This window comes from Leuresthes tenuis, unplaced genomic scaffold (genome assembly GCF_036924035.1).
Source record: "Leuresthes tenuis unplaced genomic scaffold, fLeuTen1.0.hap1 SCAF_16, whole genome shotgun sequence".
Taxonomy (NCBI): domain Eukaryota; kingdom Metazoa; phylum Chordata; class Actinopteri; order Atheriniformes; family Atherinopsidae; genus Leuresthes; species Leuresthes tenuis.
Window position 1 is genome coordinate 21,647,780 of NW_027325370.1, and position 19,720 is coordinate 21,667,499.

Here is a 19,720-nt window from a genome sequence, read left to right on the forward strand (position 1 = left end):
TGAAACACAGACGAGCCCAGCAATTTAAAAGTACATAAAATGGCATGTTTATTTAGTTTCAGTCATATTTCACGTAGCATTGTAAATCTGTTTTCGAATAGAAAGCATTTCTGTACAGCATCAGGCAGGAAATGTCTCGGCTTTCTACACATTTTCCGTCTTTTTTTGATAAATCGATGGGAGGAGGCGTGTCGCGTCACGCTAGCACGCTGTGGTAAGTCCGGTGGATATATATTTAGTGCAGTTATTGCATCACAAAGCAACCATCCCAAAAATAAAAACACAACAGTAGTGCAAATTTCTTTTTCTTTTCTACTCACACAGAAAGAGGAAGTCCGGATAGTCTAAGGCGTTTATAGTTTTTCAGTGTCAGGCTTCATATTGCATACAGAATAAGAGGAAATTAAATTAGAACCCTTGTAAAAATTGTGCTTCGTAAATCGGTTGCTAAATTGGTCCACTTTGAAAAAAACATTCTCTGCCAAAAGATCCGTGAAAATAGCTAGTTGGTGAAACTAAAGACATGCAGGGGCTTCGACAATTCGCTCACTCCTTTTTTTAATCGCTAATTGACAAATAAATAAAGAAATATCAGCCTTAATATGGGACTTTTTAATTAATTTTTTTTGTAGCGAGCGGCTTCTGAAAGTGCATCAACAAACTATTGTGGAAGATTGTCCTCAGAAACTGTCTCTACAAGACGAAGAGGAGTCGGAACCAGTGCGTCACTAAAATACTTAACTGTTAAAAAAGAAACGATCAGTTTTCATGCAACACTTGCATAGATTTTTTTTTCTTTTCGTTTTTTCTTCTTTTTTTTTTTTAAACCATGCTGATTTTTTTTTTTTTTTTTTTTACTCTTCAAAACATACAGAACACTAGAGATTAATACTCATGGGACATGGAAGCGGTAAACCGGTGAAGACCGAGCCTGCGCGCGGGTCGCAGCTCGACGTCGGCTCTCGGGCTGGAGATGGCGCGAGAACGTCACGGCGTCGCGTCGCGTCGCGTCACGGGTGCTACGAGTCCTTTGGGAGCCCCAAAGTTGTCCGCTGCTTGGAGTTGAGCGCAACGAGCGCGTGAGACCGAACACCTGAGGATCCGCCTTTGTGTGAAAAAAAAACAAAAACGAAAAAAAAAAAACAGCTGCAAAAACTGCAGCACATCGCGTTCAAACCCTGCATGGGGATGTGGATGCTACAATCAGTAACGTGCTACAATCGAATTACGGGGGTGGGTGGATTGATGATGGGTTTGGGGTCGGGGACACCAGGTGGTGCTTGAGGTGCAAAAGGCATGCGAGCTTACATTCTTCGAAGCCTTGATTGGAAGAGGAGCTGCAGCTCGACGCATGTGCTCGATATATGTGAATGACTTCGTGTAAACAAGCGATTTGGCAAAGAATTCGTCCCTTGAAACCTTCAAAAACTTCCCTTTTCTCGGATGCGTTTACATTCTGAGTGCCCATAGATTTTTTTTAGAGGTGTCGGAGAGTGACGCCCAGAGCGCTCGCGCCGAAGGTGACGCCGACGCTCCGCTGCAGCCTCGCGACGATTACTTCTCTTGTGACTGCTCAGAAACGGCACGTGTCTCCTAAACGCCATTCGGTGAACACTTGGGTGGCAACGGACAAGTCCATATAAACAAAGTCAAACAAATAAAGTAGCAATGAAAGAAGACCAGGTGTCCATTCTGTATATACATTGCAATCAAACGCATTACTATTACCCATAAATGGATTCAACACGGGACATTCCGACATTCGTTTATCTAAAGATCATTCTGTTCAGCTGTGATGTGCAAATAGTCTTAAAATAATTATACATGCAATAGTAAAGAGAGTTAAAAGTCTTCGCACTTTTAAGGCCAGTATATGAGACATCCTAAGAGAGAGAAACTTTAGGCAAAGCAGCTGGCAGCCTGAAACCCTTCTGTTGGAGAGGTGCAGCCCTGTTGACTGTCATCTGATAGACTCGACCTCAGACAGGTGGGGGATCTCCTCCGGTTACTAAACTAGGAGTGTGGAGGACTGACAACTGATCACTGGTTAATAAACTGGGTATCTGTGTCTGTTTTTCTGAATGACATTAAAGTTTGGAGCTGATTCACCTTTTCATGGTTTCTGGAGACTGTACAACAGTCGAAGGGCTTGGAGGGGACCTTGATGGTGAAGTGGAGGCTGGGAGGGTCCCGTGTTTCAGTAGGTGTCTCGTGGCCAGGGGCGGCTCCGCTGGCGGTTGTTCCTGTGGTTGTGGCCTTGCTGAGCGTCGCGCTGGAGCAACCTGTCCTGTGACTCGTGCCCGTTGGTGCTGTGGGAGCTGTCTGTGTGCCCTCGGTGAGAGGGGTACACGCCCCTGTAAGCGGGAGCGTGGCAGGGAGACGCAAACTCATCCTCTTCCTCCACTTCTTCCTCCTCCTCTTCATCCTCCTCAACCCCAACGTGACACGGGCTTCCCCTGCAGCCACGAGACAGGGAGTCGCTGGCCTCGTCAGATGGCATGAGACTGTCCTGCTCCAAGGGGGAGTGGGCCTCCTCCGCATCCCCCTCCAAGCCCACGCGAGCCTGCGTCTGGTTCTTGTTCTGGAGGATTTGAGTGGTAACAGAGAGGGAAAAAAAAAAAGAGGGAAAGTCACAAGTCAAAAGACAACACCTCTTAAAGTAGCTCAGATTTTCCGATAACGTCCTGATAACTCAAGTCTGTATTAAAGGATAATACAGCTTTGTTATTTTAACATGGTATACAACCCATTCATGTGACTGTGGTGGCTCTATGGGTCATGCTGACTTTGCACTCTTCTCTATCATCCAGATTTGGCAAGAGATGAAGATATGTGGTAGCTGGCCAGTGGCCCCAGGTGTAAATATGCAATACTGGTAGCAAATGCAAATTCTTGCACATTTGCTCATTTCTGTTCACTTTGGAGAAGACTCGGAAGCAGCCATTAAAAATGATTCATGCCAAAAATCAAGCATCTTGGAAAGCTGCAGTGTTTCGAGCAACTCCTCGTTTTTTCCCAAATCTGCAGCTTTTTAATGACTCGTGGAGCCGCAACAGTCACACAGGTTAAAACAAATAAAGCCAGAATGACCCTTTCAAAACAACGCCCACATGCCAGTGTGAACTGAAAAGGTTTACCGGTTGCTGCAGTTGTTCCTCCTCCCCACAAAGATCCATCAAGCAAGAGACGCTGACAAAAAGATCTTAAATACAGCCAGCTGTCACGATGAGGAAGACTGATCATTTCATCACGTTTCTTCAATTCTTTCGGCCCTTTCATCACTAATAAGAACATCATCTCTTGGAGCCATTTTGTTTTGGTCACATCAGCTCAAATACTTGAAATTCTTTGTTGTGAATGTATAACATCATGTCATGACCGTTTTAATTAGACCGCCATTAACTGAACCAAATCGCAACTCATGTTTGGTGATTTGCACCAGCTGAGGTTTTAAAAACAAAACAAAACGCTGACCTTCCCCCTTCACGGTGGAGAGTTATCCAAATACCTCATTTTGTTCAATGAGGAGGAACAACTGCATCGATCAAAAACTCTTCAACCGGATTATTTGACTGAAAAAACAAACCTGAAGAACAAACAGCCCTGTTCTTTAAATCTGAAATGTCTTTTTGTGACAGACAAACGGCGAGAACAAAACCGGACTCTGTAAAATTAGCACTTCCTAAAAGAAAGGAGCCAAAACTGCCGTCGCTGGCAGAGGTTCTACTGATTATCTCACATTAGCACACAGCTACTAACGAACAAAAAAAGGTGAACACATGCAACTCCAATGCATTTAAAACTCATATTCAGTTCTTACTGTCTGGGTAATGATCAGTGTTGCAAGTTGCTTTTACCAAAAATAATGTAAGTAAAACCCCATAAAAAAGATAAGACACTCTAAAGGGTTAATAAAGACAGAATGCAATGATTTGCAAAGCTTATAAAAAACATATTTCACTTACACAGAAAACATATCAAACACTGAATGTGAGACTTTTTTTTACTGTTTCGTGAAAATAAATCTCAAAATCTATGGCAGCAACACGTCTCAAAAAGTTGGGATGGGTTCAGCAAAAGGCTGAAGAAGGAAGCGGTACGAACAATTAGGTTCACTGGCAACAGGTCAGTGACACCAATAGCTGATGTAAGAGCGCCTCAGAGAGGCAGAACCTCTCACAAGTAATGATGGACAGAGGTTCAGCAATCTGCAAAAAAACTGTCCACGAACTGTGAAGCATTTTCAAAAAATGATTTCAAAGACGTTGAATTTTTCATCATTTGCGGCATTTAACATCACCGAAGGATTCTGAGACTCTCTCTGTGTGCTCCAAAGGTAGCCAGGTTTCAGGGAAACGTGTGTTTCTCAGGGAGGGCCTGCAGTTCAGACAGTTCAGCGACTGAAAACATTCGGAGCAGCGCGGAACACAAAATTTCACAAAGAAGACCCAGGCTTGTCGAGCAGCTGGAATCCTTTATTCGACACGAATGGGACGTAGGAAACCCGTCCCCAACGTTAGAGACACGTGACTGCCATGATGCTCTAATCTAATCTCAGCCTAAGTGTTCCTGAACTGCATGTAACATAAACATAAGCCAGAGCTGCTCAGGACTGGGGACCTGACATTGTCAGTAGGTGTCCAGCAGGGTTTGTGGTGATGCTCAAGTATCCTCAGAGTCCTCTGTTCTGTCTGTGTGAGTGTGAAAGCAGGTGAAACACACTGTTCATCATTTGCCTTGAAACCAGCATCATTTGAGTTATGTGTGCACCACTGTGAGCGGGGGGGCATCATTCACAAAGCATGCTCAGAAAAGGGTCAAGACCGATAAGAAGTAGGAAACAATGCGAGCATTTTGGGTTGTTTTTTTTCAAATTGAAGATGGAGTTTCACAACTTTGTGAATTTTCTCCCAGAAAGCTTGTGGAGCTGCGGTTCACCCGAGACCATCAAGTGAAGGAAAGGAGGCAGGATGCAATAAAGAAAACAAACCGAAAAACTAAAGGAAAAACACACATCTTCGTCTCTTCTCTGTGGTGAGATCTGAGTGAATGAAATGCGGCTCATTCACTGTCTCAGCCTCTGTGCTGCGTTCAGGTGTCAGGTGGGGAGGGGGGGGGGGGGGGGGGGAGTGGAGGGGGGGGGTGCAAATACAAATTGTATAAACCCCATTACTCACCCCATTTTGTAAGTGATCATTCAATTAATTCCTGTGTTTCAGAAAACTGCAAAAATGTTAAGCATGGATGAGTGAGAGGACAGACAAGACAACTGGAGACATATCACAGTCTGAGATGGGAACAGCTGGTAAAGACAGTGACAACAAACGTATTCAAAACAAGATTCCTTCACAAACTACGTTAAAAGCACAACTTCTCTCTCTCTAGCCTGTCAGATACACAAAGACAAACCCACCTGCAGGCTGGAGATGGCAGAGGGCGGAGTCATCAGACTCGGATCCAGTAACGGGTTAAGAGGGGTGTTGCCGGGGAGGTGAGTGGCTCGCCAGTAGACCTCCAGGTATTCGGCCAAATGCTCACAAGCATCTTCCAGCTGGTTCTCATCCAGAATGACATCAAACATATCCTGTGAGTTTAGAAAGCAAAGTTTCAGGGTCCATAACCCCACTCCCACTACTGAGAGCTTCAAGCTAACATGGCAGCGTTGAGCTGTGCAGGGCAGAGCCGAGCAGACAGACTGGTTCAACCTTCTCTGATGGAAGCCTCAAGTGTGTGGAGCACCTTATTTGATGAAAACTCTTCTATGAGCCTGTCAGTGACGGAGCCACTCGACAGACTCTGTGTCTGCGATGATCTTTTCTAACCCTCACAGCTCTTGCATGAAAGAAACAGAAATGAATCACCCGAATAATCAGAGTAATGATACATAATAGGTGAGCAGTTTGCCAAACCCACACCGGGTTTATCCATAAAGTTACGTATATTACAAACTGAGAATAGTTACAGGTGTAGATATCAGAAAACACATCCGCCTTCAGATGAAGACGCAAGATACAGGCTGAACTGGAAAGCACGGTTTATTGTGAATGATCACCTGAAGCCTGAATTTTGTGTTTTCCCTTTCATGAAAATGTTTACGTCATAAAATTAGTGCAGAAAAGGCACAAACTGGTACCTAAAGATGCTTCAGCACGAGGAAAAAGTAACTGTGACTCAGGCAGGATTAAAAGAAACATTTGTTGGTGGAAAGCATCAAAGCAGCAGCACCGGTTGCCAAAGCGGAACAATCGATTGAAGCACTCACAGGGGGGCACTGAGAGAGTTTGTCTGCAGCCATCATCTGCACATTCAGGTGTTTGCTCTGAGACTTCCCCCTGGATTTGACCAGCCTCTGCAGCACCTGAGAGGGAGGGAGGGAAACACGGCGTCATAAACTCAGGAGGACGGGCTGTCCAAAGTCAACGTTCGAAGCGTGACTCGCCTTTGGTGAGGAAACTTTGACATAGACAACGATGGGAGCGAGGGAGGTTTTGGCGAGCTGCGCGGGGTGGTTGATGGTGTCCGCATCCAGAACCACCAGCTGCAGGGTTTTGGCCAGCTCGAATATCCTCTCAATCTCACTCTGAACCTCGGCTGCACAGCGAGGGTGACATTTGCAGGTTCAGAGTTATTCCCTCTCTGGCGTAAAGAGCTGTGGCTTTTTCATGCTGACGTTAGAATAGTTACCAAGGCTGGAGCGGGTGTTGGATCTCTCCATTATGGGTCTTTTGTTGAGGACAGATCTTTTGGCTAAGGACAGGTCGGCAGTTACACGGGTGATTGAGATTCTGTAACAAAGGATAAAAAAAACAAAACATTTATTCAAGGCCCGGATTCCTGTTTTCTGCCTTCATGATGTAATCTTTGAATTTTGACAGACCTTCCCTCAAATCTGTGTTTCAGGAAGTCAAAAAGAGCTTTCTGCATCATGTCCGTCACCTAGACAGAAAAACATTTTAAAAAGCGCGTTAATGTACGCTTTGGATTAATACAAACAACTGCACAGAAATACAGCTCATTTCCACCCTTCTGGAACTGTCGCATTCAGTAAAGCTCGCAGAAACTCCGAGAAAAGACTCAAAGCTGGAACTAATACAAATCTTTGTCATTATTGGTGCTGACCAAATGGTCCTTTTATCCACTCAAGAAATAATTCTCAAACCTAAAGTTTGCTCAAAGTATTCAGGTTATATAGAAAAAAAAGGGTTTTCTGTAACCTTTAACCTGCGTGACATATCTCTGTGTTGCCACAGCAACCAGCAACACAAGGCCTCGTAACTGTAGCTCTCCTTGGATCAAATTGAAATGCTGACAGTATCCTGACATCTGGGCTTTTAAAAAGAAAAGCTTTAAAAATCCCTGTTGAGCTTGAGCCACTGTATCATGTCTAACATGAAACACACTTGTCCAACGGAGTTAAAACTGTTTCAAATGATTAAGTGGAGGAACGCTTTGAGCAGAGAAAACGCTGCAGAGTAAATCAGTCATTCTATCAGCTGGGGGTGAAATGAGGACAGGCTGACCTCATAGCCCTTCAGCGATGGCCCCACGAGGACCACCGGCCTCATAGAGGGCACCACGTCATACGGAGGGACATGCTCCTGCAGGAATTGGGGAAGGACGATGGGAACAGAGAGAACGGGGTTAAGATATCATCAAGGAGTGATGGGAAAAGCAGCAAGGTCAATTTCATAACATCTACTCACATCTTTGTTCATACATTCCAGATCTATACAACAATCATTTCTAGTAATGGACTGAAACATTTACCACCTGAGAAGTTATCCTACACTACATAAACAGCATAATGCAAATCCAGTCATAGGTCTTTAATTCCACCCTATGAATGATGATCAGGGAGCATTCCACCTTATTTTTTATGTATCTGCAAAAACCTTGAAATTCAAAGTAAAAAAAAAAAAGAAAAAGATGAGAATAGTCTTTTTCATCACAAAGTGCTCAAACTCACCTGTTTTTGCTTCTGTTTAGCTTGTGAAAAACAAACAAACACGACAATCAATGAAGGCAAAAGAAAAGAAGGCAGCAGGAGTTGGTTTCCGTTCCAGCAGCAGACAGGGGGTTGCAGTACTTACATTCACCTGCAGATGGCGGCGTGGTCCTCCAGCTCCCCGTCACCATGTCCCCTAAACTGGAGGAGTTGCCTCCTGTTTTCCTGCAGACAGCCACACACTGTATTATCACCCTCACTCTGTGAAAGCGAATCCTGTGAGAAGCGTAATGCCCATGCGGCTGAATGTTTTATCTGACCTCTGTTTCTGCTCTTGTTTGAGTCTCATTGCCTCCAGTCGAAGAGGGCTGGGGATGAAGGTGATGTCTGCTCCCTCCTTTACCAACCGACCGATCCACCAGTCATTGTTGTACTTCTGTTAAATTCAGTGAAATAACAGCACGGAGTCACATATGTGTCCTGTTCACTGTCAGGGAGAGGGATGATCATTACTAATAGAACGTAACGGCTCACTTCTTTGATGTGCAGGAAGTCTTTGGCATCAAAATTGACTGCAGCTCCCTGGACAGGACAGTCCTCATCCAGAGCTCCACAGTAACTCACATTGGTCTTTACTGCAAATGCTACAGGTTTGGACTGTGGCAGCAATGAAAAAAAGAACAAAAACACGTGTCATGTCTGGACAGTATCGGGTCGGTTTGGGGTTATGAAAGCGGTGACCCATGACTTCACTTGTGTTTATGTTTTCTGGCCATAACTCTGGCCTATAACTCATATTAACTCGTGAGGTGGTAGGCTAACTATTTCTCCTTAAAAATCATAAACAATCAGCGATTTTGAATGTCACCTGTCATCGCTCGGTGGCCAGGAGTGCTGCGTGCTGTGCATGTGGTGTGTTCAACACCGAATGCTGAGTGGGGAAGATGAGTTAACCTTTTTACTTTTGGAGGATCTGAAGATGTGTGGCTGTTTTTTGTTTTTTTTGCATTTCCAACAAACCGCCCTGGACTGAAGCAGAGATGTTGCTGTTAATCACTGCCCCCTGACATGTGAAGGCAGGCCTTTTGAAGTGTTGAAGGCAGTCAACTGATGACTACTTGCCTAATGCTGATCCTAACATGAACTTAAGTTTCTGACCCACTTCCAAATCCTGCATCAAGTGTTGTGTGAAGGTACATTGACTTATTGAATCCCAGATTCAAATGATGCCTAAAAACCAGCAAAAGTTGGGTTTTTAGGCAGCAAACACGGTTGCAAGAGATAGGCTGGGGAGTGCATCACCATCTATAGTAGGATCACGCCATTTTTAGCCATCCCTGTTTAGCTCCGATTGCCACAGACAGATGGATTTAATGCAAATTAACCACAGTTAAAATACATTTCCTCATTCTGTTGTTTCCAAAATAATCTGCTTCCTGCTTTAGTAGTAAAAAGGACTACGGTATGTAGATAAACATTTTGAATGGCAAATCGTGGCTACTTTCAGCTAAGAGCACTTTTCTGGAGCGAACGTTCAACGGACATATTTTATGGTATGAAACCCCGTCCGGCGTACCTTAGCTCTGTCGAGCTGCTGCTGTGCCTGGCGTTCGGCTTCACGCCGATACGCCTCGCGGTCCTCCTCGGCTGACAGGTCTGAATCCGACGGTCTACTGGTATACGAATCAGCCGAACCCTGCCAGGAGAGAGTCGCACGATAAAATCTGACATAAAATCGGGAACATATATTTCTATAACTCACATCTTACGTTAAAGATCACTTATTACTGAGATCAGAGGCATAGGCCTGCTCTTTCTGTTAGTGTGTGTGCTTTCGTCTGTTCCGCGGTCTGTTTGTATGCAGGTGTGCATGCAATTATGCGTCTGCATTCATGACCACATTCGTGTGATAGCCTGTGTGGATCCACCAAACAATGCGTTGCTCTCCCACACCAGCTATGCTCTGACAGACCAAATATAGCACAAAGGAGGCAACTGCTTCCTCTTCTCTCCTGCTTGGCCCCAATCCATTCCAACATCCCCCACAGTGCAGCACATATACATCCTTTATTCCCCGGTTTATTCTCAAAGGACGGCTCCTCATTAGCAAAATATATGCTGGTTATCATTTTTCAGTGTAAGCACTTTAAGGACGCATCCCGGGGACGGCTGGCACATTGTGTTGAAGGCAACACATAAAGGGGACAGCAACCTTTTTGAGTCATTTTACACAAAAAAAATACAACATGCAACCTGCTAATAGGTAATACAGAGCTGCTCAAAAGAAAATTCACGAGGAACTGTCTAAGGTGTTATCTAAATGTCTTCTTGAAGTCATGATGCCAAAACGTTCACTGCTGCCAGCATCTCAGGTCTCAAGTTTCCCAGCCTTTCTTTGAGCGTGAAATGAACTAATCTGGGGTACAATCTGCCAGTGGAAAATACCCTTCCTGCAAAATAGAAACGATAGAAGTGATACCGAAATCAGTTGTTGCAGGTGCAGCCGGTATCTGATGAAATGCATGTTAAAATAACGAGTAAAACATAAACTGTTTTGGAGGCAGTTTGAGTATTGAGTGTCTATGAGAGTGTGTGTGTGTGTGTGTGTGAGAGAGAGAGTTCTCCTATGTTTGGTGCCCATTTGGCTTCTCTGAAGAAACTCAGCCCTTGATCTGTCAGAACCGCTGCAGCAGAGACAAAATCGAGTCTGATGAAACAAATGAGAAAAGAAAGGAAAAAAAAAACGTGAAAGGCGTGATGGAAATGCTCAAACAGTCTGACACGTGAAAGATCAACCACATTCTTCGAAGTACAGCCAAACCTGAACCAACAACGCACACAGTACTATTTCCACACTGGTTTTTCTTCTCCCTCAGAGTGCAGCGGCTCCCCGGTCATCCATCTTGTCAACATATACAAACGGATCCTCTGGAGGACCAATTAGCAAGAGCACAACAAAACGAAGTTCTGGCACCAAATGCACAAAGAAGACCCTCAACACAAAAGAACAACCGCGACCTTTGCTCTCTCTGCAATTCAGAAGAAATGATTCTCAACAGTACCACTGCAAGCGAACACCTCTCCTTTCCCTTTTTCTTTTTTTGGTGTGCTGTCTATGTTAGGTAACTACATCTGATTTCTAGCACTCACAAGCTCTGCGAGGCAACACTGCACCAGTGCCGGAGCAGCGTTGACAGAGGAAAGGAGGGTGAGGAAGATCAGGTGGAAATAGAAGGAGAGCGAGAGAAATAAAGGGGGTGAGTGCGTTACACCAAGATACACACCGAGAGGAGAGGGATGTTTATGAGTAACTGATAGATGGTGGGCGAGATGAGAGATATATGTGGCGATAAACCAAGAAGACCTCAAGGGAAAGATGAGATTAGAACCAAAAAAATTGAGGTGAGACCTACATGACAACTTTATAACCCGACGGAAGACAAATAGAGAGGGAGGAACATGACCAAGACCACATGAGACAGAGACACACAGATAGCAGAGAGAGTTGCATACCTGGCTGATTAAGAGGATGGCGCTGGAGCCCGATAAAGACATGAATGTGAATGTTCTATCTGTGGCGGCTCTCCTGTCTTCACTGAGAATGCTCCCAAACCCTCACAGACATTCTAGATATGCTGGTGGGCGCAGATTAAAGGCTTTAAATGACGGTAGAAAAAACAAGAGTGATTGCTGTTTGTTACTCTGGTTTGGCCATGCCGGCGCTGTGGACCTCTCCTGCACGCTCTCTGGCCCGGCCACCTGTTAAACGCTACACAAACCTGCGTTAGCACCAACATAAGCGGGCAGATAGCAGGGGGTTGGGTAAGAGAAGCTTAACTGCATTGCAGAGTGGAACAATGAGAGTACATCTAATCTTCTTTTTTGAAGATTTCTTGTTTGTTTGTTTTTTTCGCTTATTCTTGCTAATGTCCCTCTCTTCCGGCTAAATTTAACATTCTTCCTTCCAACTCTGCTTCTCTGATTATTTTGTTACGCGCTGCAACTCAAGGGAGAAGTGTGTCATCCGGTTAGTTGAGTCCTGAGAGGTCCAAGTCATCCTACAGGGTTATTGCATTGCCTTGAAACGGCCTTTTGAAACGTGACTGAAATAAAGCTTCTCGAAACTGGACTAACACACCCAGATAAAATGGTTGGGGTTTCAATCACTCCTGCACGCATCCCCACAACTACACTCAACTGGGCTTAGCAGCACTGCAGATTCTCCACAGTTCCTTCTTTTTGCAGCTTTTTGTAAAAACTGTAAAGTGTGAGCGTAAATTCCCAACAAAGCTGCCCTAATTAGCCAATTATTCCGTTTTTTTTTTTGGTCAGACGGCTAAAACTCGTAAGACATTTTGATTGAAAACTTAAAACAATTCCAGACTGTCGCTCTGCTCTAATAACATCCTGGATTTATAGCTGCCAACCAAAAGGCAACGTCTCTGCAGTTGAATCTATAGGAAAAACTTAGAGGAGGTAGAATGACTTGAACGTTTCGTCACACGTTGTTGTGGCGCTGAACATACTCCAGTCGATAACTTGATTCCGCTCACCTGTACAAAGTTCATATCTGGCTCTTTGGCTGCTTAACGTTCACCGGTTCGCCCTATGACAGCTGTGATAGGCTCCAGCCTACCGTAACCCGAAAAAGGAAGAAGCGGGAGTAGATAATGGACTGATTCACAGCAAAAGCAAAGTTACTGGTTGGACAAACACTGAGTTGTGACAATCCTAAAATGCTCCTGATACCTGATAGAGTTGGGTAATATCTCCTGCTATGAGCGAGTCCCTTAACATAGTAGCTCAATATAAAGGTAATGAGAAAAGTCCCGAGTCGCTTCACGTTAAGTTATACAACACACACGTATAAACAGAAATTACTGAGAGCATACAAAAAGAAAAAATTAACCAACAACTGACACATCAACACTGAGTGTCACATAAGCAGAACAGACTATGGAAAACTACCATGATGCATCTACTTCAGGTTGTTATGGAATTGCTTTCACTCTAACCGAGTTCCATGGGGGAGGAGACTTTCCCCGACCAATCGCCAGAGACAGACGCGCAGCTTGACAACAGTGTGCCGCCCGAGGCACCTACTGGCTAACTGTTAGCCCTTCTACTGTGCTCGCTGGACTAAATAAATAAATCAAAATGATTAATTAAGTGTGTGAATCTGCTGAGTATGTTGCTCTCAGGCTGTGCATTAACCAGCAGGTGATTGCTGGTATCTTTTTTTTTCTCCACGGAATCTTCATCCTGTTAACAATTACTGACACAGTGAAGCTCGATGGCTCTTACAGATGCCATAAGTGACGCCACATGTGTTTAAGAGATGTGCTCCTCGCTCGTAGCTCGCAGCTTCAAGCTGGCTGGTAAACTGACCATCTGACCAAACCGAAAGTGACAGATTCCAAAAGTTTGGACTCGGGTAAAAAAAGCAAAAAAAAAAAAAAAAGCATCAACATCAAGAGCTACTGTTTCTGGGTCATTATGTTTCTATCTCTGTTGAAACATACTAATCATGAAACACACAGAGACCGCGCTGATGGAAAACTCCAAAATTCTCCACCTTTAAATTGCAGGCAGCAGAATCTGAACAACAGCAGGATTTATTATGCTGGAGGCTACGGCAGCTTTTCCCTGCGTGGAACAACCAAAACACAAAACTGCAACCTCAAGCCATTTGGAAATCCAGCGAGCAAATATCTCATTTCAAAGAGTGCTCTGTGGACCGTGGGGTCGTAATTCAATGTCAGCAAGTTACACTTGCCGTGCTATCCGAGGCACGATGCGATAAGTCACCGTTTTTTACATCAACACCGGCGTCGACTCCATGACAGACTGATCAATCAAAGGACTGTGTGGAAGTGACAGGAACCAAAAAAGTAAAACAGGTGCCGGAATGAGGGGAAACAGGCACCCTGATAGAGAGGGGAGGCCAGGTGAAGGAAGACGACAAAGGAAACTGAGAGCTAAAGCACCTCCAGAACAATGAAAATGCTGTAAAATGTGGGGAAGACAGGAAGAAAGAAGAAGGCTTTTGTACTTACTCAGTTAAAGTGTTGATGGCGCCGCTGCCGGTCCCTCCCTCTCTTTAGACTACATGCTGTATGCACACCAGCCACACCGTGTCCCATCCCCTAACAAGGGACAACCTGCACTGAAGCAGACGCCGGCTACACCTTCTTTTCTATTCTTACCCCACCTTATCGCATCACAACACAACAACCAACGCAGCATTTGCGTCACTTGATCCGACCGCCTCTTTAAATCTACATCACTCTCCCTCTTATTGCCTTTAAAGTCCAACTCAACGTGCGGCAGCAGAGGTGAAACAGATGATGCTGTTATCACGCACTCCCCCAAGATGTCCTCATGTCCTACATATAACACATGCATCCATACTGTATCCTGCTGCAGAAATGAGTCATACTCCACTGCTCCTCCATAGTCACCCCACCCCTATCACAGCCAAGAAACTATCTGCTCTGTTTGTGAATTTTACTCGGTCTGCATAAAACACTTTTGTCACATCACCAGCGGGAGCAGGAGGAGGCGGGGTGCCTGTTGTGCGTGTGGGGAGAAGGTGATGATTGAAAAGAAAGTAAAGGTGCTTGTGCGAACACTTAACCCACACATCATCACGTTGCCCAGGGCCTTCAAAATGGGCATCATGAATATTTTAAAGTGCACAGTATTCTCTGGGAATCTGGAGATTGTCATTAAGCCGCCCCCCTCACCATGATCAGGATAACTAATGTCCCCTCCTGAAGAAGATGTCTGCTCAGCCTTTTTCCTCTCACCGACACCTCACTGCTACTCTGCTCCACATTCCCTGTAAATCTAATGGTGCTGTGGATGAAATGATCACACCTTCTGTTCAGAGGGAAACATCTCGTCTCTCGTCATTCAAATCGAACTGGTCGAGCCGGTCAATGAAGTGTTTCAAATCCTGAGCAGAACGTTTTCTTGTTTTTAGCCTCGCAAATACGAGCATCAGTCACGTTCACGTTAGACAATGAACAGGCAACACAATGTAGGGTTGCCACCATACTAGAATTTCAAGATACTGTCACCCAAGGAAATACTCGTTTTCCTCATTTTCGATGACCCGTTACGTGGCAAAAGATAACATTGGCGAACACGGCTCCAGACTTTTCCACACACTGCTTAAGCCGACTTTACAGCTCCGCGTTTGTCTGGTTCTGGTCTCGTCTGTACTGTCATTAAACAAATGGTTTGCTCATAAACAGACACTTTACAGAAAGGACCAAACATCCGTTTCATTTCAAAAAGAAAAACATTTCACAAAGACGCACTCTATGATAAAAAAGTTAATAACCATTAATAACAATGTGACTGAATGTTATTGTCATTCCTTTCTCCTCTGATGACAGATTAGTGGATTCCTGGCTTTCCAAAGCTGCAGAAAGGGTGAGCGTATCTGTTTCTATGTTCAAAGTTTACGGTCGAGTCACAAACTAGCCTTTTCCCGCAAGCGGTGGGCCTCAGCTATAGCAATGCACAGCGCTCCTTTCTTTGCCGTACCTTTACCCTCTACACCGTGTCGGATATATGCATGTGTGTGTGTGTGTGTGTGTACAATGTGGAACCTACTTAAGTAAATGAGTATTTCTTCCACTTCTATCTGAAACAAAGTGTTTTCAGTTTAAATAAACCAATTATTTCAGACTGTCAGAGTAGCTTGTGATGTGAAGTTTAAAGGAATTGGCGGATGGGTAGAAACAATTTCCCACCCTGGAATCTGCTCCATGGTGTGCACTGTTTTGATCATTGCAGGTCTAGATTTATTGATAAAGTCTAAAAAGGATTCCTGTAGAAATACCCAACAGAGGCCTATAGTAATTATTTTTTTTTTGCCTTTAACGGGGATATTTGAATCCCTCCCAACTCACCCTATTTGATGCACTGAGGCTTGTAAATCTTGGGGATCTAGTGATTTGGGTTAGAGCTCTGTATGCACAGCTCATCTGTAGCAGAGTAAAACCTCTCCACTCCTCACAAACCGATTTCCACAGGGATCAATTTCTCCCCTCTGATGGACTGAAAGTATGAGCAACTCTGCTTCACACTGACGCCTAGATCAAATCGAACCTATCCTCGGAAACAACACATGGAGGGGAATTACACTTCCATGTATGCTCCCATCAAATCTCATCAAATCATCTGGTCTTGATGAGACTGTATCATTTCCAAAGAGCAAATCTTTTTTTTTCTTAGTCACAGAGAAAGTCTTAAATAACACTGAATCTCCATATGAGTCTTCCACACATGCCTGACCTGAAAACATTAATTAAAAAAAGTGGGCTGTGTTGGGATTTTGGCTTTAACATGATTCCACTTTCAAGCAGCATGCTGCCCTCTAGTGGGCCAAACAACACCTGCAACCAAGGACACAATGCTTTGGATGAAGACGAAAAGCAGAATCAGTCCTGAATTTGAAACGAAGATGAAAAATACATAACTCGCTTATTTATTATATAAATATATAAAGGTGCTGCACTCGTTCCGACAAAATACTCCAGAAACATCTGCTCAGGTGGACAACTTCAAGCCCTCACAGCTTTACTCACACATCGTGACCTACATTTTGCTTAGAAGAAACGGTTATTCCCTCCCACTGACGCTGAGTGTTTGATAATCAGCACTGACAGCGATGTGCGTAGAAAAATTCATGCATAAGAGAGCTTTTACCTGCCGTTTGATGAAGCTGGATGTCGTGTCAGAAGAGGTGCTGCCATCTGAGCGTTTGAAGCGGCTCTTGCGCTTAGGCAACTTCCTGGGCAGCTGGAAGGAAAGAGGTCCACACAGGTTAAGAGAAACAAAAAAAAGGTAGAAGAAGGGATGTCAACCAGACAAACAGATGTTTTAACTGCTTTTGGCTAGCTTTAGACTAAATAAACACCTAAAATTAGGCTGCCTTAGTGCAAAAGCACTGTCCACGAGGAGATAAAGCTACTAAAAGAAATGCAAATGAATAGAAGTAAAGCAGAAACATGTCACTATATCCAAAATGAGATGATATGACATGGAGGGTGGAAGAAAAAAAAGAAAAAAGACTGGCACACAAAATAGATGAAAATTATGACAATTAGTCCTAAAAATGTCCTAAATTAGATTTAAATAGCTATAAAGAGATGTATGATACCAAAATGTGACTTAAAGTGATGAGAAAATGAATAAACAAGTACATTTATTTATACAGGTGTAAAAATAAGACCAAAATGGATCAGATTTCTTCGATCTTGCTTGGATGAGTGGGGGTACTTTTTCATGCTCAGCGGCCCACTGTTTCATAACCTGTATATCAAAAATAGTAGATACAATCAGCTGTGACTCTGGCAAAAAAAATCCCAATGCATCTCAGCACTGCTTTTATGTAGACAACGCATGTTGGTTTAATCTTTAAAGCAGACCGAGCCCTCAGAAACAGACAGAAAACATTGGACTCAGGCCACAGGTGAGTCATGGTGTGCACATTAACACCAAAAAAAAAAAAAAAAAAAACTGCAATCACGTCCCATGATGCTACTGGTGTGTGCTGGTTTCTCCTCCATCAGCGTAGATGGGAAGGTTGAAGGAAACCGTACAGAAATAAATAAGAAAGCATCAACCCCAAGGCCTGATCGGACTGAAACGGTATCAAGATCTGAGGAGGTGCCAACCTGTTTGTGTGTGTATTTATTAAAGGCATAATATGTCAGCTTACTGTGTGATGCACTGGCTCAAACATTAACCAGCAGTTTCAACGAAGGCGCGGGTGAAGGGGAGAAAAAAAAAGTATCTAGCTGCCAAAAGGCGACGCGTCAAATGAAACAACAAGTAGCAATTGAGACGTTAGCTAACAGCCTTCAAACACTTCGCTCCGCGAGGACAGAATTAGTTTAGTGGTGTGAGCAATGGGGTTCGAGTGCATTTACCTGAAAATAATGCGACTGGGAGCCGGTTTCCACAGCAGACAGAGGGTCTACGGGTGATTTGGACATTTTGACTTGCACCATCTATCGAGAGCGCGGGGAGGCGGGATGCACACAGACATGGGTTACTGGTGGAAACAAGAGGCATCAAATACATCTATATGCAGTGAAAACAGAGAGGAAGCGGCACGAGACAGCGAAAAAAGAAAGAAAAAGGAAAAACGGCCATCAATATCCAGACCTAACTGATAGGGAAACTACTTTGCTACCAAAGATATCAAATAAAAAAAAGAAAAGAAAACGCGTTATATCGGAGGTGAAAAACGTACCACGAGCAGGAGAAATATCGGAGCTACATTAAACGGTTAACGGCGAGGCAGCGACGTAGTCTCACGAGCAGCCGTACAGGTCCGTACTAAGTGCGCGTGTCTGCCGGGGGTGTCAAGGTTCACCGAGCCGACATTAAAATCAATTCACACCAGCACACTAACACAGTTTTTCCACGTTTCCTTCTTTTTTTGTTGGTGTATTGCTTTGTACGGACACAATGCCCCGTTTCCTCCGTGCACATCATCTGTTTGTTGGATTCAAACACAGTGAAACAAATGGGAGACCTTCAAAGGGGGGGGGTTTAAAAGTCAAATCAGCGAAACGTTTTGCTGCATTTTTAGGTGATAGACAACAGTTGTCGTTTGTTGGTAACAAAGATACACTTGTGGAGGAAACTGTCCTTTTCTTTAATGAAAGTTGAGACGTCACCTGCCTCTTAATTAACGGTTTATAAATCATTTACTAACGAGCGAATGAATCACGAGTTCTATGAGAAGGAAAAGCGCTCAGGTTGCCACATCCTGCCGAACCCCCCTTCTTTACAACTTAAAAAAAAATGTAATCAGCTCCCTAACTCATTGGGAAGATCCACTCAGTGCATTTCATCTTTGGAGAAAAGGATTGGTGTGTACAAGTGCAGAGGTGCTACAGTTGAGCTATTCACTAACTTTAAATAACTCGACAAGCTTTTATTACGTTTGCAAAATGCAGCTTTGTGAAGGATAGATTTTTTTTTTACTTTCAAACTTAAGACGTTCACACATCTTTTCATACAAAATATTCTGTGAAAATGTGTTTTCATGCAACAAAGTTGCAGACTCAAATGTGGTTGAACTCTGAATGTTTTTTCTCACTGAATAATCAGAAGAGTTGCAGTTAGACCTGTGAAAATGATCCCGCCTTTCTTGGATTATTACAAAAGAAAGCCTCACTTCTAAATATTGATCAGGAGGGTGTCTTGGGGTCAGATGTCTCTCCGCTCTCTCAGACAGAGTAGGTGAGCAAGACCTATTTGAAAAGTTGAAGCAATGTTTTGAGAAAGAACAGCTGTTTGCATCTTGGAATGGTAAATGTATGCGCTGATGTGCAGGGATCCCTTGTGCACTGTGGATGACGCAAACATGTAAAGTTTCTTATTATTTATTTGTTTCTTTATGTTTTCCTTCCAAGGAGCCAGACATGCGCTCTCCAGGAGGTCTTTCAATGTTTTTCTTTGGACACTGGCTGCTTTTCCACTTTGTTCTCTTGTACCTGGCTATTTTCAGAGGAATGTGTTTTATGTTGATTATGCCGCTAAGCACCGACCTGTGAATCATTCAAGCTTAAAAAGGGACCTAATTTGAACCAGTGTTGTGTCTACGTGCCAAATTAGAAAAGAACTGGACAGAAAATCTGTGTCAACACATCTTATAGAGTAATGAGTTCAAGTTTGAAGCCCGTGAGCAAAAGGCAGCCACCATCCAAAGGAGAGCTTTGGAGCGTCCTTCAAGAAGCCCGGAGA

General features: G+C 43.9%; 1 protein-coding gene across 2 annotated transcripts; it reads right to left on the reverse strand.

Moving 5' to 3' along the window:
- Positions 1 to 46: 46 nt before the first annotated feature.
- Positions 47 to 18,346, reverse strand: cacnb3a (calcium channel, voltage-dependent, beta 3a). Of its 2 annotated transcripts, XM_072367944.1 has the most exons (15): positions 17,893 to 18,346; positions 16,667 to 16,759; positions 9,522 to 9,641; positions 8,480 to 8,602; positions 8,266 to 8,381; positions 8,091 to 8,170; positions 7,967 to 7,986; positions 7,521 to 7,598; positions 6,878 to 6,936; positions 6,685 to 6,785; positions 6,440 to 6,591; positions 6,263 to 6,358; positions 5,414 to 5,584; positions 5,178 to 5,223; positions 2,507 to 2,581 (listed from the first exon to the last, which is right to left on the reverse strand). In XM_072367944.1, exons 1-14 carry the CDS (start codon positions 17,971 to 17,973, stop codon positions 5,194 to 5,196), a joined length of 1,320 nt encoding a protein of 439 aa, XP_072224045.1. In that variant the 5' UTR covers positions 17,974 to 18,346; the 3' UTR covers positions 2,507 to 2,581; positions 5,178 to 5,193. The 2 variants fall into 2 exon arrangements, with proteins under 2 accessions (XP_072224044.1, XP_072224045.1); XM_072367943.1 differs by lacking the exon at positions 5,178 to 5,223 and having other exon boundaries at positions 47 to 2,581; positions 17,893 to 18,341.
- Positions 18,347 to 19,720: the final 1,374 nt, after the last annotated feature.